Source organism: Solanum lycopersicum, chromosome 3 (genome assembly GCF_036512215.1).
Source record: "Solanum lycopersicum chromosome 3, SLM_r2.1".
Lineage (NCBI taxonomy): Eukaryota > Viridiplantae > Streptophyta > Magnoliopsida > Solanales > Solanaceae > Solanum > Solanum lycopersicum.
This window is the reverse complement of record NC_090802.1, coordinates 5973609-5991328: the sequence shown is the minus strand read 5'-3', so window position 1 is coordinate 5991328 and position 17720 is coordinate 5973609. Positions and strand designations below refer to the sequence as shown.

Sequence of the window (17720 nt, the reverse complement as noted above, 5' to 3'; positions counted from 1 at the left end):
ACAAAAGAATATTCATTTCTTTTTAAGGAAAAAAATTAATTTCAATAATTCACATTGCATTTCGAAGATTACAAAATTAAATGATACTTTTATATAATTAAAATAATTTTATTTAAGATAATAAAATTTTAAAATATTATTTATTCGAACTCGGTATTAAGCTAATGAAAAAGAGCCTAAAATATTTTCAAAGGTATTAAAAATGATACAAAATTATCCTCCATCCATCTATTGGCCCCAAAATACCTTTCTCACCCACCTATTAGCTCCAAAATACCCTTGTCATCCATCTTTTAATTTAAAATTAACCACTTATTTAATGGTTTTAAATTTAAACTATTTAAACATTTTTTTAAATACGTGGCGATAAACTAGTTGTTATACTTTAACTTATTAGTATAATTTATAAATCAATTCACTACCCACAACAACAGAAAATTCACTGTCAATTGAGTGTTTTTAAAAAATTGAGGTAAAAATATTTATAGAAGTAAATTATCATACATTCAAGTTTCTAAATAAAAATTATCGATAAACTTAAGAGTCTGCCTATGTTCATCTTAATTATTCTTACATCTCAATTATGTGATGTTACTTCGTAGGTAATTTTTTTTTCAAAATAATATATTAAAGATTTTAAAACAAATCACAAATATTTATAAAATTATATTTTAAAAAGATGCATGAATCAATTCGGAATATATTACTTTTTTACCTTTAATCATAAATTTCTAATTAAATCTTGAAAGATAATTCTATTGAAAGTGTCCTCCTAAATAAGCGGTTCAACCTAAATTTAATTGGGACTTTGTTTCGGACTCGAATAATTTTGGATCATTTTTCAGTAGTCTATAATTTCATCGTGTTTTAGTAGTGTTTATGGCGATTTTGATATTATAATTAGATTATTAATTGGGTGGGATTTAATTAGTAATGAGCGAATAGTGGATTCGTTTATGAATTATATTAATAAATTAAACTATAACCAACAATTAAACGCAAGTATTTTAGAAAATATTTAAAGAGTTTAATTTTAAAAAAATTAAATAAGTAGTCAATTTTAAACCCAAAGGTGAATGATATTTTGAAGTCCGTAGATAGATGAAAATGATATTTTGAAACCATTATCAAGAATAATTTTATATTATATAAATATTTTAGGTCCTTTTCTGTTAAAGCTAAATTAGATTAAGAAAAAATTAAAGAAATATAGTCATAACTTTGGAAATATCGAAAGAATCTTTTCTATTTTTAAACAAATGACTTTCTTGAAAGTGATGCTAATAATATAAATATAAATATCCCTTTTTATTTATCTCTACAAAAAGTAATTACAACAAAATTTAATTTTTTCCATTTTAGACTGAAAAAATGGCACTTTCAAACACAGAAGGCTCAAAAGGACTGTTGCAGAGTCGAGAATTGTTTGAGGTATTCATTATTTCTTCGTTTTAATTTATTTGATTTATAATTTTTCTTTTTACAAGTGTTTTTTTTTTCTTTTCAATTAATTTTGATAATCATCTAATTTATTAGTTGATTTACTATTTAAATTTCTGTTTTGTTGGTAATAATTCAATTCTTCGTGTTGTGATTCATTTTTTCATATTTTTTCTAACCCTAATTTAATTTTAATTTCAATTTCTTACTTGACAGGTCTGAAATCATTAAATTTTAAAAAAATATTTATGTATATATTATAAATTATTGGTTTAAGATCATAAAATTTTCTTATATTTTATGCGAAGTTAAAATCAGATTTTAAAAAAAGGGTTAGGAAAGGAAATTACAAGTTGGAATTAGTAAATTTTTATTTTGTTGATGAGGATTCAATTCTCTGTGTTGTACTTCCTTTTTCCATTTTCTTTCTACCCTTTAATTTAATTTTTTTAATTAAATAACTTCTTACTTGACATGTATAAAATCAAAAAATTAAAGTAAATTTTAATATATTTTATGAATTTTTAATTTAAAATTATAAGATTTTTTAACCGAACTCAAAATTAGATACAATTAGGGTTAGGGAAAGGAAATTACAAGTCTGAATCAATACGATAAAAATTCAAACAGTCAATTAACTAAGTTAAATAAAATTACCGGACACACAAATTAAGATAGAGGAAGTAAAAGAGGATCAATAATATTCTAACTTTGTATCTACTAATTAATTATTATTTTTATGTGTATTTTCTTTTGCTAACTTATAATTAATTCATTAATATATGTATATTTTATTTTGTGATAATGCAAGTATGTATTGGAGACTAGTGTTTATCCAAGGGAGACAGAGCTTCTCAAAGAGATCAGAGTTATAACTGCAAATCATCCACAGTAATTTTAATTTTTTATTGGCTTTTCTAATTATTATAATGCTATTTTAGCCATCAATTTCTAAAGTGCAAAATTATTTGAGACATATATTTATTAAATTATTTGATTAAATTTTAATTATTTTACTTTTCACCTCGTTAAAAAATTTTAATTCGAAAAAAAAAAAAAAAATTATTAAAATTTCTGACTCGACCACTGCTTATATACAGAAGTTTGATGTCAACTTCACCAGATGCTGGCCAATTGATAGCTCTACTTCAGAAACTAATAAATGCCAAAAATACAATTGAAATTGGAGTCTTCACTGGATATTCTTTGCTTCTTACAGCACTTACAATTCCTCAAGATGGCAAGGCTAGTCCCATCTCATTTTTATATAATATTTTTTTCGTTTTAATTTATTTATTTAGCTAATAAACAAATAATATGTTTGATCTATAACTAGTACTATTGTTTGCGTGTTATAAAGATATTGAATCTTTTTTAATTTAGCTATGTGCGTGTTTACCTTTTATATTTCGAAATATCTATCGAGACATATTTTTGCCAACTTGAAGTGTCTATTTGATTATTAATAAGTGTGTGACTTTTAAATTAAATTATGCCCTGGTTATTTAGGTATATATATATTCTTTTTAAATTAAAATATTTAAATTATGAATGAATTAATGTGAATGCAGATTACAGCTATAGATATGAACAAGGATACATATGAGATGGGATTACCAATTATAAAAAAGGCTGGAGTTGAGCACAAAATCAACTTCATACAGTCTCAAGCATTATCAACCCTTGATGAACTTTTGAAAGATGTAAGTATATAATAGACGTAATACATAAACAAACACTTTTAATTCTTTCATCTTATTTTTACTATTTTCTCTGTCTCAATTTACGTGACACTATTTGGATTTCAAGATTCAAACAAGTCTATCTTTGATCGTATATTTTTCATATATCTTTTAAATATTCTGAATTCACTTCATCAAAAATGATTATTAACATTTAGTGGCAAATTAATTAACGGTAGTAGCTTAATAGCTGCTAAATATTTGATTGTAATGACACTTAACTAACGTCGATAAAGACTTTTTACTCTTTATTAACGTCCATATTTATTGTCGCTAAAAGTTGTTTTTGTTATAGTAATTATCAATTATTGTGACTGATAATACTTTTTTACATAGTTTATATATATATAAATTTCATTTAAAAAACTTTCAAGATTTCTTGTGTAAATTCCCGATCAAACTTAAACTGTTTGACACCTTTTCAATGAATACTTTATTATCTACTTTAAACCTTACCTATGCATTATGTTATTTGCTTTAATTTTGTTGTAGGATGCAAATAGAGGAAGTTTTGATTTTGCTTTTGTTGATGCTGACAAAGTTAATTATCAAAAGTACCATGAAAGATTGTTGCAATTGGTGAAAGTTGGTGGCATAATTGTGTATGATAACACACTATGGTTAGGGACAGTTGCTATGCCTGAAGAGTTTGTTAAGGAAGATTTGAAACCAACTAGGTTATATACCATTGAATTTAACAAGTTTCTAGCCAATGATGATCGAGTTCAGATTTCTCAAGTCCCTTTAGGTGACGGAATCACCATTTGCTGGCGACTCTAAAGATTCTGAGGATCTATCAGAAATCATCGTTTCATCTTTAAAAGTTAAGTATGACATTGTGTCCATTTTATTTACTTCATGTTTTATTTTACGAAGTATGTTGCAAAATTGTGCTTAAGTTTGTCTACACAACTTCAAATTCAAGGGCTACTATTTTTCATAAAAATCTCTATGTTTTGCGAATGGTGGCCCGATGATCATTTTTATCGAAATATTATATAAAATGTTATATAAAGTATATAAATTAAAATTTATGTTTTGTATATTTATGTTAAATCTTAAATATTTTTTAATAAATTTCTGATTTCGCCACATCAGATCCACTTGGATAATTTTAATTATGTTTGAATTAAATCTAGAAATTTTACGGAATATTATGTTCTTTTCCACTTACGAACATTTGCGGAGATGTTATACTCCCTCTATTTCATATTGAGTGAATCTTTGAGGCTTTTTTCATTGTTTAAAATAACTGAATTGTTCAAAGTTTAAAATAATTTTTTGTATTTTTTTCATATTTTTTTAAGAGATAAATTACACTATTTATAAAGTTATATTTATCATTTTACAAAGGACAATGATGAAAATTCTGAAATGTTTTTCTTAATAAATATACATTATCTATAAATTCAATTAATATGGAACCGAAAAAGTAGGACTAAATATCACCTTAATAATTACAATAAATTCAATTATAAAATGGCTCATGATATTGTTATTGATGCACGAGTGTTAAGAAATATAATAGAGTTGTGCTAGAGTATATTTAACATTTAAGATGAATTAAAATAGTTCGTACAATATTGATTGGTAAAAGAATTAAATTGAGAGCATGTCTTAGCTGTAATGAAAATATATATATTAATTTGAGTGATCCTTTCAAAAGATGAGATAATTTTTAAAGATATATAAATATTTATTTACTGATTAAATAAATTTTGTCCTTTATCAATCAATCACATGCTAAATTCAAATCCGAAGCCGAGCAAGCGATGGTGCGAGGGGGCATCTTCTTCTTAGCTCTTTAAGAAGTAATGGAAGTGTTTCCTTATATAAGGACAACAATTTCCATTTCTTTTGCCGATACTTTTCATTTGTACTTTGCAAATGACTTTTCATTTTACCTCCAAAGTAGTTCCCTCACTTTTCATATTCTCTCTTTTCTTTTTCCATTCACACTTGCTAAACCCAACACTCTTGTCTCGAAACGAAACTTCCATGTTTGGAGAACTTTGTTTTCTTTGTTGCTTAAGTGTTTTGCTGATTGTTCTTGCTCCTTAGTTCATAATTTTGATATTGATACATATTTTTAGTCGCTAATCGAGTTAGACGCAATATCAAGTTGAAATTATGGATTCATGCTCAATCTTGTGCTCTCTTTGTGTCCATGGGTTCGATTCACTGTGATTCTCCTCACCTTGTGTTTGTCTAGTTATGCCAATTTTCTCTTGTTTCATATCGTCTCCTTATTTCCAAATAAGACACTATATATACCTATATATATTTTGGTGTGAAATCTTCTCTTGATGGTACTTATGTTGGTTTAGCGTAGTATTCGGCTAGTTTTAGAAATCTAACTTAGAAATTTTAGCCAAAAAGTTAGTTATCGGATAACCAAGACGTCTTAGGTGCTTTTAAACCTTCCTAAGGCGTTAATATGAATTCTTGAACCCCTAAAAAATCTTTCAACTTGATTTCCTGTTTAGTCAAATTGAAAGAATAGTTTTCTTAATTTTTTCTCAAAAATTAAATGGCGACTTTAAAAAAGTCGAAAACTTTTGAAAATAATACAAAAAATTCCTTTTTCGATTAAAACACTTACTTGGGACTAATGCTAATATAAATATGAGGAAATTATATATATGCTGGTTAATTAGTTATATTATATCTATAGTTTTAGTTAATTACTGCTTGCGCTATACATTCAGTAATAATAATTACGTGAACTGAGGTTGTGAGTTTGTATTATTCATACATTTGTATAATTTAGAGTTTGTATAATTTTTGTATAATATAAGAAAAAAAGTTTGAAATATGTTCAAACTTTGATCGGAATTGTTGTTACAATACCAGACTTTGGAAATGACCTTTTACCCCTGCACTATTTAACAGTGTATTTTAAAGGTATATATGTTTCCACGTAGACATAAAAAATATTTCATAATTATAAATAGCAATGTGTCTACGTTGACACATATATATACCTTTAAAATACACTACTAAGTAGTTCAGGGGGTAAAAGATCCTCCATAAAGTTTGGTAACGTAACAACAATTTTGGCCAAAATTGGAATAGTTTTCAAACCCTTTTCCCTATAATATACTTTGTATAACTGTTTAAAGTTCTGATGTTTATACTTGTATCAATTGGTTATTTTGAACTTATACAAAAATAGCTCAATTATATCAACATGCTCACACTACAACAAAAATGACCATTAACGACATTTAATTCTTAATTGCCGCTAAATATGTATTTTTAGCGGCAATTGTCACTCTTTGTGGATGTCCCTAAAGCCTTTAGCGATATTGGTTCTAATGACACTTAACTAATGTCAATAAAGACTTTAGCACCTTTATTACTGTCAATATTTAATGTCGCTAAAAATTATTTCTGTTATAATGTCACCAATTACATCAATGAATCAACTTAAACTATAGTTACATTTCGTAAATATACAAACTACAACTATAAATTATAATTATTATAATGATTATTTGCAAAAATTTCCTTATAACTATCCCTTTTTCTTTTTCTTTGTCTCAACAAAAGTAGCAAACAAAAATTATTTCCTCTTTTTAGACTGAAGAAATGGCTCTCTCCAAATCTTTGGAAGGCTCAAAGGGACTGTTGCAGAGTCAAAGAATTGTGTGAGGTAATTATTTAATTATGAAATTATTATCTTAAATTAAAGATGTTCATAAAACATTATTATTTTTCTTTTGAAATTTATAATATAAATATATTAAGATACCAAATTTAAAAAATTATTAAAATATTTATCTCAATTTAAGGTGTTCAATATGCCTGGTATTTATGAAGTGTTTCTCTAATGATATGATGACAAATATACTGACTATGCTTATGACTTATGCTTATCCCCTATCTTCATAATGGTGTTAACCATAGTACATAACATTAATTCAAATGAAATTTCCCTTTTTGCATGTTTTCGACGTTTTTATGCATGGCTATCATTGAGGGGAAGCTAAATCGTGTGAGATCTAAAATGATAGAGAAATACTCATATACTATCTGAATAAATGAAAACTGAGAGTTTAAACAATAACTGAAAAGTCAAACTATAACATTGTAGTTGAATCTAACTATGTCTAAAATATACCTCTAGACTGACTAGAAGTGCTGGGACATGTGTAACTGTTAACTAAGATTATTAGGTTTAGGTTTAGACTTCCATACTGGGCTTAAGCCCACTGTAATTATGTAACTATATATATCGTTATGCTAATGGAAAACCCCACGAGGTGGTATTTTCTAATTCGATACAGCTTCTACATGGTATCAGAGCCTCGACCGGGAAATCAAATCCTAGCCGAGAGCCCAACAATTCCGCCGCCAAAATACAATCCTCAAATCGTCGCTGCAATCTCGCACGACAGAATAGTCGAATTGGCAGATCGACACAGTCCCACGAAGAATCATGACAGGCGAGTCCATTCATCAATCCAACAGCACTGTTTCCACAGCGACTGTTGCGAAGATTCGACCGATTCATGATCCGAGTTCCGTCTACTATTTGCACCCATCGGAAGGACCAAGCAACTCTCTAACTAAATACCTGCTAAAGGGAGACAATTTCGATGTTTGGGAACAAGCGATTTGTCATGCACTCGAAGGCAGAAGCAAGATCGGTTTTCTATATGAAAACGAGTTTCCAAAACCGACGAATGATTTAGAACTCGATGCTTGGAAAGCAAATAACTCCATCATATGCTCATGGATATTTAATAGTGCTGACGAAATGATCCAGCCTAGTCTCGTCGCCCACAAAATTGCCCACGAACTATGGACTGATATAAAAGCAAGATACGGAGGTATGAATGCTCCAAAATCTTGGCAGCTGAAGTCAGACCTACAAACGTTGCGGCAAAAAGGTCAATCTGTAGTTTCTTACTACAATCAGTTTATCGCGATTTGGAACCAATTGTACGGGTCGATCGATCCAACTTGCGGCTGTATATGTCCTGCGGCTGCCAAAATGCGTCTTCGCTTTGAGGAGGAGAAGACGCAGGCCTTTCTTCTAGGGCTGGACGATGCACAATTTGGAGCCACTCGCTCCCAAATTCTCGGCACCCGACCACTCCCTGTCCTTAATGAAGCATATTATCTTGTCTCTCAAGAGGAGAGACATAAATCGATTGTGCGCAACCGAGATGACCAAACTGATGGACTAGCATTCGCGGCTGAAAATCAACCCACACAAACCCCGAAATACAAATGCACTCATTGCGGAAAAACTGGTCACTCTGCAGAACAGTGCTTTCTTTTGATAGGATTTCCTAGCGGAGGAAGAAGGGGTCGTGGGGGAGGACGCGGAGGTAGAAGTGGTCGTGGTTCTCCTTCTGGCAGAGAACAAAGTGCCGGCCGAGGTGGGAGCTTGGCTGCACACGCTGACAGCTCCACTGCACCAACAGCGACAATCGGCAGCAACCAAGGCACGACTATTCCTGGATTATCGGCTGAACAGATGACTCGATTATTGCATATGCTAGACACTCCTACACAATCTGCCAACCACACGGGTACGGTACACGCTTTGTCACCCGATTGGTTAATTGATAGTGGTGCTTCACATCACATGACGGGTAATTTTTTTATCACTTTATGATATTACATCTGTCCCTGAGTGTTCTATTGGTTTGCCGGATGGCACTCGAGTTGTGGTAAATTCTTGTGGGAGTGTAATTATTTCTGATAACTTAACTTTGCACAATGTATTATTTGTCCCTAACTTAAAGTGCAATCTGATATCTGTTGGCTGTCTAATTAAATCAAATAATTGTCGTGTGATTTTTGATGATTGTTGTTGTGTGATACAAGACCGTGTTTTGACAACGGAGATTGGTCGGGGTACAGCTCATAACGGGGTATATGTGTTCCAGTCTCAAGCCTTCGTGTCAGCTTCTAGAGCCAACCAAGTCGATTTACTACACAAGCGACTGGGTCATCCATCTCCTGCAATTTTATGTTCCCCTCCTTTTAATAACACCCCCTCAGATGTCAAACATTTAGAGTCGTTTGAGATCTGTTTTTATTCTAAGCAAACTCGTTCAAGTTTTCCTTCTAGTTCTAATAAAGTTGCGTCCATTTTTGATTTAATTCATTGCGATTTATGGGGTCCTTACTCCACTTGTCTGTCTTCTGGGTCACATTATTTTTTAACCATTGTCGATGATCATTCTAGAGTTGTCTGGGTGTACCTCGTTAGAGATAAAAGTGAAGCCACATCTTGTTTAAAACAATTTCTTACATTAATCCAAACTCAGTACCACAAAACTATAAAAATTATCCGTTCTGACAATGGTACTGAATTTCTTAACACTCCTCTCCGTCAGTTTTATCATGACATGGGCGTTCTTATCCAAACATCATGCGTCGGTACCCCCAACAAAATGGAAGGGTCGAGCGCAAACACCGTCATATCTTAAATGTAGCACGCTCCTTGATGTTCCAAGCATCACTACCAGTCGAGTTTTGGGGGGAGTGTGTCCGTACTGCGGTTTATCTCATCAATCGCACACCTAGTCGTATCCTCGGTGGCAAATCCCCATTTGAAATACTAAATAAAACCCCACCAGATATATCCCATCTACGTGTTTTCGGGTGTCTGTGTTTTGTTCGAAATATCCAGCGTCCACCAAATAAATTTGCACCTCGAAGTCTCAAATGTATGTTTCTAGGTTATCCTTCCGGGACAAAAGGTTGGCGGGTATACGATTTGGAAACTCATCGTTTCTTTCATACGCGTGACATCTCGTTTGATGAAACGACCTTTCCTTTCGCTCCCACACATACCAACCAGCAGCCCAAGACGTCCAAACCACCGATCCACCAAGCAGATTTTCCGAACAACATTGCTGTCCCTACCTCATCAATCAATTCCAACACTTCATTTAATTCCCAGCCACACAGCAGCACGCCCCAACAGTCAGCACCCTCACCCATTGTGCCTCCCATCGACAGCAGCACGTCTCAACAGCCAACACCCACAATGCCTTCCATCGACAGCAGCCCTCCCATCGACCAACGCGATAATTCGCCAAATCCACCACCTACCCGTGCTTCGAGTCGTGTCCGCCATCCACCTAGCTATCTTTCTGAATATGTGTGTCAATCTGCTACCAACGTACCTTCCGTTACTTGTCCCACGACGAGTCCTCGTTCAGGTACACGGTTCCCTATCACTAACTACGTTCATTATGACAAATTACATGACATATATCGTGGTTTCTTGGCTGCCATTTCTACTACAGACATCCCCAGATCATTTCGAGATGCTGTTAAATCGGCTAATTGGAGGGAGGCTATGCAAACAGAAATCCGAGCCTTGGAAAATAATCAGACTTGGGTGTTAACTGATCTTCCAGCCGGTAGACGAGCTCTGGGTTGTCAATGGGTGTACAAGACAAAATATCATGCCGATGGATCTAAAGAAAGGGACAAAGCACGGCTGGTTGTTCTGGGTAATCATCAAGAATTTGGCACAAATTATACGGATACTTTTGCTCCAGTTGCCCGAATGGGAACTGTACGAATTCTTTTGTCAGTTGCCGTTGCCAAGAATTGGGAAATTCACCAACTGGATGTAAATAACGCCTTTCTACACGGAGATATCACCGAGGAGGTCTACATGCGGCTTCCACCCGGCTACTCTACCGCACACCCAGGAAAAGTATGTAGACTGCAAAAATCTCTCTATGGTCTACGACAATCACCCAGAAATTGGTTTGAAAAACTGACAATTGCATTGAGGCGTTATGGTTTCAAACAGGCTCATAAGGATCATACTCTGTTCATCTTTCGACGTGGCGCCGACTTCCTAGCTATCTTAATTTATGTCGACGACATTTTAGTCACAGGTAACAACCTCACTCTATGTGCTTCATTCAAAAAATATTTACACAATTGTTTTCAGCTGAAGGACTTGGGGCCTTTGAAATATTTTCTGGGAATCGAATGTGCCCGTTCGTCAACCGGTTTAGTGTTGTGCCAACGCAAGTACGCTCTGGAAATCCTGCAGGAAGCTGGCCTCACTGGCTGCAAACCGGCATCGACCCCTTTGCCTCCTGGTCACGGCTTGGCTATGTCGACCAGCGCGCTGATTCGAGATCCAAGTAAATATCGTCGTCTGGTTGGTCGTCTCATCTATCTGACTATTACGCGCCCGGACTTGGCTTATTCAGTTCATCTCCTGTCTCAATTCATGCATGAGCGCAGAATTGACCATCTCAACGCTGCTATGCGTGTGTTGCGTTATCTCAAAGGTCATCCTGGTCAGGGCATCCTTCTCCGCGCAGATAGTAACTTACAGGTTATGGCGTATTGTGACTCTGATTGGGCTACATGCCCTCTCTCTAGAAAGTCTGTCAGCGGTTATTTTGTCATGTTGGGATGCCCTCCCATTTCTTGGAAGACCAAGAAACAGACTACAGTCTCTCGCTCTTCTGCCGAAGTTGAATACCGGGCCATGGCTGACACTTGTTACGAAATTCGGTGGATTCAGCATATTCTTGGATGCCTTGGAGTCGCAACTACCGCAATTCCAAGGCTATACTGTGATAACCAATCTGCTCTCTACATCGCTGCTAATCCAGTATTTCATGAGCGTATGAAACATGTCGACATCGATTGTCATATTGTACGTGAATGTGTACGACGTCACGAGCTCTCAACTCATTACGTTCCCACGCGACTACAGCTAGCTGATTTGTTTACCAAACCTTTATCTCATCCTACTTTTTCGTTTTTTGTATCCAAGTTGGGCATTCACGATGTTCATGCTCCAACTTGAGGAGGAGTGTTAACTAAGATTATTAGGTTTAGGTTTAGACTTCCATACTGGGCTTAAGCCCACTGTAATTATGTAACTATATATCGTTATGCTAATGGAAAACCCCACAAGGTGGTATTTTCTAATTCGATACAGCTTCTACAGTAACTAAATCTAGCAAAACCCTAAACTAAATAATAAAATGGAAAGATAACATGTCAACTGTCTATTGGAGACATTAACATATTCTATCACAAAAATCTACTCATATAAAATATAAGAACTCAACAAGATATAAAACATGAACGATTAAAATAAGAAATAAATGTCAAAAATATATCTAAACTATCTTTTTTTTAGTTTCACACTTAATTATTATTTATTAATTTAAGAAATACACCTGAGATATTAAAATATTCAATTTTGACAAAAATCAAAGATACCATTAATATCGTTAAAAGCGAAAGATTAAATATTACTATTCCCTAAAAAAACCATCTCCTCCTCCCTCCTTCCCAGAGACAATCCCCCATCCTTTTTAATATAAACTATTTTTTATAATTCAAATAATTACAAATCAAAATCAAATGAAATTAATTAAATAATTAACCAATTAAATTATTAATATTTTTAAACAAACAGATTGAAACAAACAAAAAATATATATACATACTAGTAAATTGTTTTATCAAAAGTTTTTTTTTTGTGTATATTGATGGGGTTTTTTTCTTATTTATTTTTAATATATATTATTGTGTGATGATGCAAGTATATATTGGAGACAAGTGTGTACCCTCGAAAGGCAGAGTTCTTCATGAGATCAGAGTTATAACTGAAAATCATCCAGAGTAATTTTCATCTTGCTTTCATACTTCAATTTGTTTAATTCTATATAAATTTAAGTGTTTACTTGTATATATCCCATGTTAAGAATATAAATATCAAGTGAAATTATGTTAAAGAATATATTTATGAAATTATGTTAAGGCCAAATACATAAACAAATCCTTAAACTTGTTGAGTTTTTTCCTTCAGATGCCTTAACTATGTCATTTTTCTATTGAACCATTGAATCACCCACAATTTGTTCCTTTAAAACACTATTGATTGAATTTGATCGGTTTTCCTATTGTAAATGCTTTCAATTGTGTTCGAATTGTAATAATTTTGATTGAAGGAACGAAGACAAACCGTGTTAGTCTCATTTGTTTTCTAATGTGTTCAAATGACTTAAGTAAAACACAATTATTCTCGAACATTTTCACTATCAATTGGACTAATGAGTTGTGGAACAATATATGTATCTTCTATCAATATCCCTTACAAATCTGGTTTCACATCAGACAACGATGTTTGTTTAAATAGGACAAATTATGGGGGTTCCATGATTCAATAGAAAAATGACGTAGTTGTGATACCTGAAGGAAAAAATCTAACAAGTTTAGGAATCTGCTTATTTATTTGATCTTCTGTTAAATGTCATTTTAGCCATCAACTTCTAGAGTGCAAAATCAACTTGATACTTTTTCATTCAAAATTACACTGTTAAATTAGATTGAAATTCTTATTTTCATACAGAAATATCATAGGAAAAATGATCAAATATCCTTAAAATTTGCACAATATAATGAAATTCTTGTTACTTAAAGAATCAAAATGTTTTCTTTTCATGCTAAACATATCAATTTTGTTTTTACACATTAATATGTTAAACATATTATTAATCAAAAGAAATGCTTTCATGCACTTTTTTAATTCGAAAGATAAAAATTAATCAGTAATATTTTTATTAGGTGTAGAATATATATGTCTTTGTTGATAATAGTTTAGCTTTAAAATATCTTTATTGTTAACATTAAAAATATTTTTGAGTTAAACAATTAATAATAGAAGTATTTTTTAACTAAATAATTAGCAATACAGGTATTTTAAAATCAAACTATTAACAGAGAATATTTTGCATTTAATTTTTTTTTTAAAAAAAGATATTTTAACTCTTTTCTGATTATTGTATATTGACTCTTCCTCTTTTTATATATAACTATTTTACATTTTAACATTTTTTTAACACAAAAATCATTGAAAGGATCTTCGAAATTTGTTTAGAACTCCATAAACACAAATCATATGAGTAAATTGATTATATTCGACGTTTCGAATTCAATGGAACCTCCAAATACAAATTTGAGATCTCATTGACCCGATATCCGTGAAAATTATAAGAAACTACTGGTGAGCTATTATTTTTAGCTCGTGCTGGATTCTCTCATTCACGTCTTGATGTCCTTGAATTTCGGACATGGACCATCTTTTTGCTTATTTTGTTTTCTCAAATACTGTTAGACTTGGTAATTTGAGGATGTCTTTGATGTGATGACTTTTAGATTTTGAGAATAATATGTATTAAACTTTAGAAGCTTATTTAATTGGTTACTAAATAAGTTTTGGAGCTTCCGCATTATTTTTGTTATTCATAGTTAAAATATTGATATATGTTGGGGTTTAGATTTGTTAGTTCGCTCACCTAGGAGGTTAAGTGTGGGTGTCACTCACGACTCATTTTGGGTCGTGACAACTACTCCCTCCATCCACCTTTTATTTGTTATGTTGTGCTTTTCGAAAGTCAATTTGACTAACTTTTAAAGTTAGATTATATTACATTAGTTCAACCAAGACCTCACCAAGGTCGAAAATCATCACCCAAATTCAACGGAACTTTCAGAATTTCGATCCAAGCATCTACACCCCGAGTGTTTGACCAAAGTCAAAACCAAAGGCTAAAAAAAATTCAATAATTTTCAACTTAGGACGTCAATTCCTGAAAAAGACTCCGAATCTAAAACTGACAACTTTACTAGATTAGATTCCACATTTGGATGAAATTGATCGAATTCCATTCTGATACTCGAAACTCCAAAAGACTTTGAAATCCACTTTTAAGTAACCTTAGCCTTTCGTAATCCATTACTTACAAAATTCTCAACTTTTTATTCAAAGCTTGGAAACCAATTTTCAAAATTAAACATAAAGGATCTAAGATCGATATAGGGAGGCAAAAACATTATTTCACGAAAATATTCAAAAATGACCAACCAGATCAGTACACAAAAGAAAAGGAATTGGCTATGTACTAGCTTGAAAGAGCTTTGGTGGGAATATGATTCAAGGTCCCTCCACCCTTAATTATAGGTCTCGAATCTGAGCATCATATGACGTGAAAAAAATTATGTTAAAAGCTTATCCCACCCCACCCCACCCTAGAAATAAATCCTACAAAGCACAACATAAAATTTAATCAAAATCCTAATACATATATCGAAACACATTTAGAGAAGACAAACAGTAAGAAATACCTCCAATTTTTCTTTTCTTTATTGAAATTTAAATGTTGCATCTTTAAAAGTAATATATTTAAGGTGAGACAAATCATTCAATTCCATGTCAATTAAAGATTAAATTAGAAGTGGAATTTATTAAGGGCCTTGTGGGCCAAAGAAATAATACATTACTATCACAAGTTGATTACAATAATAAGTACTTATTACAATAATAAGAGACTTCCTCTCTATGTTATGTTGTCTAGATATCCTTTATTAGCTAATACTTTTTTTTCCAACAATAGTTATAAAATATATATGGAATTTATTCTCTTATCATAATTATTACGATTCTTTTTTATAAAAATAAAAATTATAAAAAATTGAGGTTTGAATTAACTAGTGACATCAAAAAGGGTCGTTGGGTAATGCCACAAATAAACTATTAAATACAATTATTCTAAAATATACATCATAAAAGTCAGGATGGCCGAGTGGTCTAAGGCGCCAGACTCAAGTTCTGGTCTTCGTAAGAGGGCGTGGGTTCAAATCCCACTTCTGACATTTTTTTCCCCTTTATTCTGTTTTATTGGTAACTCAATCAACTTTACGATTTCTTTTTTGTCAATTTTAAAAAATATATTTTTTTATTTGGCAATTAATTATCTAATGATACTATCAACATTTTATTTCTGTTGGATTTTGTTTATTCGATAATTTTTGTTTATCTATTATAAGGATAGTCTTGAAAATATTATAATTTTCTTTTTATATTTCTTAAACTATGTGCTCAGTTAAATTACATTACATATACTGAGACGAAAAAGTAATAATTTTACCTTTACTAAAATTCAAACCTAAAACCTCATAATTCTCAACTCAGTTCTATAGTCATTATGCTAAAATCTATCAAATTTGGTGAGTTTGTGATATTTCTTATCTATCAATTTGTTTATCAACTACAGAGTCAGAACAGTGTATAACCGTCCATCAAAATAGTATTCATTAAATATGTATTTTTGGTATACTAAATATAACACATAAAAATTAAATTTTCACTTTTATTTGTTATGGAGCGGTTATAATTACTCTCTCCATTCATGCTTATTTATGCACTATTTCAAAATTAGATTTTCACTTTTACTTATTACTTTTAACCAATTAAAAAAAAAACTATTTATTTCCATCTTTTCCCTTTAGCATCTGTTAGTATTAATTATGATAATCTAAAAATTTAATTATAGTTCACATTTTTAAAAAGAAAATGTTACATTTAAACACACAGTATGTCTCTACAGAATAATTTATATATGATTAATAAACTCGATTAGAATAATTTTTGACAGTAAATTAAAAAAAATTAATATGTTTTATTCTGTCGATTTGTCTCAATAATTATCATGTGGTTGAAACCAAAGGCATTTTTGGTGTCCCACCGTACAAGACATGAAATCTTTAGTACATGAATATTGTAAAAGGATTCATGCATGTATATCAATCTTATAGTATTATATTTTGAAAAATTTGAGCTATTTTTTTTTTTTTGATGATAGGAATATAATTGGTTCTTTTAATATCACGATAACATGTATTAAGTAACATTGTCTATTAAATTAGACAGATAAATTGAGATCTATGAGAGGGCAAGGGTGTTCAACCAAAAATACATTGTATAAGGAATAGTGATTGTGTGAAATATACGTGTATTAGAAATAATGTAAATATATGAATATATATATAAAAAGAGTGATATATTTGTCTGGCCTATTTTATTTCGCGGTTACTATATCACTAAAGGGAGGGATAACTTATTTGACGTTATCCTCCACACCAAATGACCTCGTATATTTTGAAAATTTGAACACTAGACTAGAGGTTGGGTCAGTGATTTTGGAGGTTCGAAATTCACTTGAAATTCCAAGTTTAAATCCTGAGCGCTACATTTTAGTTTTCAAACTCTCAGTGAAAATTCTTAATTCACCATTGCAATTAGCGCCTCGGGGATGGCCGGGATTGGGATGATCAAGGATAGAGAGGGGGTGGGGGTGCTACGTCGGTGAGTAGGAAAGATATTGTTTTCATTTTTAAGGAACTTATTTTCATAAAAAAAAAAATTCATCAATCGAACATTTAAAATAAATATTTTCTTCCATACCAAACACACCTCGAATACATTCAATTTGTCTCTATTAAAATTAATTTAAATTTTAATAACTTTATAATTTTTAATTCACTTATTACTAAATCACGTCCTTAGATACTCAATTATTCGAATATGATTCATTGTACTATGATCGTACATTTACAAGAATCAGAATTTAATATTATCTTATTTCATTTGTCAGAAAATAAGATTACACAATTATGTATTAATCGAAGCAATCAACACAAAAAGAATATTCTCTTTTTATTTTTTATAAAAAATTTAGA

The 17720-nt window shown here is 31.4% G+C and overlaps 1 protein-coding gene, 1 long non-coding RNA gene and 1 other non-coding gene across 4 annotated transcripts; all 3 read left to right on the top strand.

The window, feature by feature from the left end:
* The first annotated feature begins 1247 nt into the window (after positions 1-1247).
* Positions 1248-4212, top strand: LOC101266196 (cation-dependent phenylpropanoid and flavonoid 8-O-methyltransferase 1). Of its 2 annotated transcripts, none has more exons than XM_004234470.5 (5): positions 1248-1431; positions 2252-2331; positions 2541-2685; positions 3012-3143; positions 3675-4212. In XM_004234470.5, exons 1-5 carry the CDS (start codon positions 1372-1374, stop codon positions 3960-3962), a joined length of 705 nt encoding a protein of 234 aa, XP_004234518.1. In that variant the 5' UTR covers positions 1248-1371; the 3' UTR covers positions 3963-4212. The 2 variants fall into 2 exon arrangements, with proteins under 2 accessions (XP_004234518.1, XP_010317684.1); XM_010319382.4 differs by having other exon boundaries at positions 1275-1431; positions 2544-2685.
* Positions 4213-6710: 2498 nt separating this feature from the next.
* Positions 6711-12939, top strand: LOC138347797 (uncharacterized). Its single transcript, XR_011220348.1, has 2 exons — positions 6711-6837; positions 12743-12939. It is a non-coding gene; the product is annotated as an uncharacterized lncRNA (long non-coding RNA).
* A 2831-nt stretch (positions 12940-15770) lies between these two features.
* Positions 15771-15854, top strand: TRNAL-CAA (transfer RNA leucine (anticodon CAA)). Its single transcript has one exon. It is a non-coding gene; the product is annotated as a tRNA-Leu (tRNA).
* Positions 15855-17720: the final 1866 nt, after the last annotated feature.

Excerpts from the sequence above, each read along its gene's own strand:
- LOC101266196 (XM_004234470.5), top strand. The coding sequence starts at position 1,372 with ATGGCACTTTCAAACACAGAAGGCTCAAAAGGACTGTTGCAGAGTCGA. Across the intron at positions 1,432-2,251 it reads AGAGTCGAGAATTGTTTGAG|TATGTATTGGAGACTAGTGT; the intron begins GTATTCATTATT and ends TGATAATGCAAG. Across the intron at positions 2,686-3,011 it reads CAATTCCTCAAGATGGCAAG|ATTACAGCTATAGATATGAA; the intron begins GCTAGTCCCATC and ends ATGTGAATGCAG.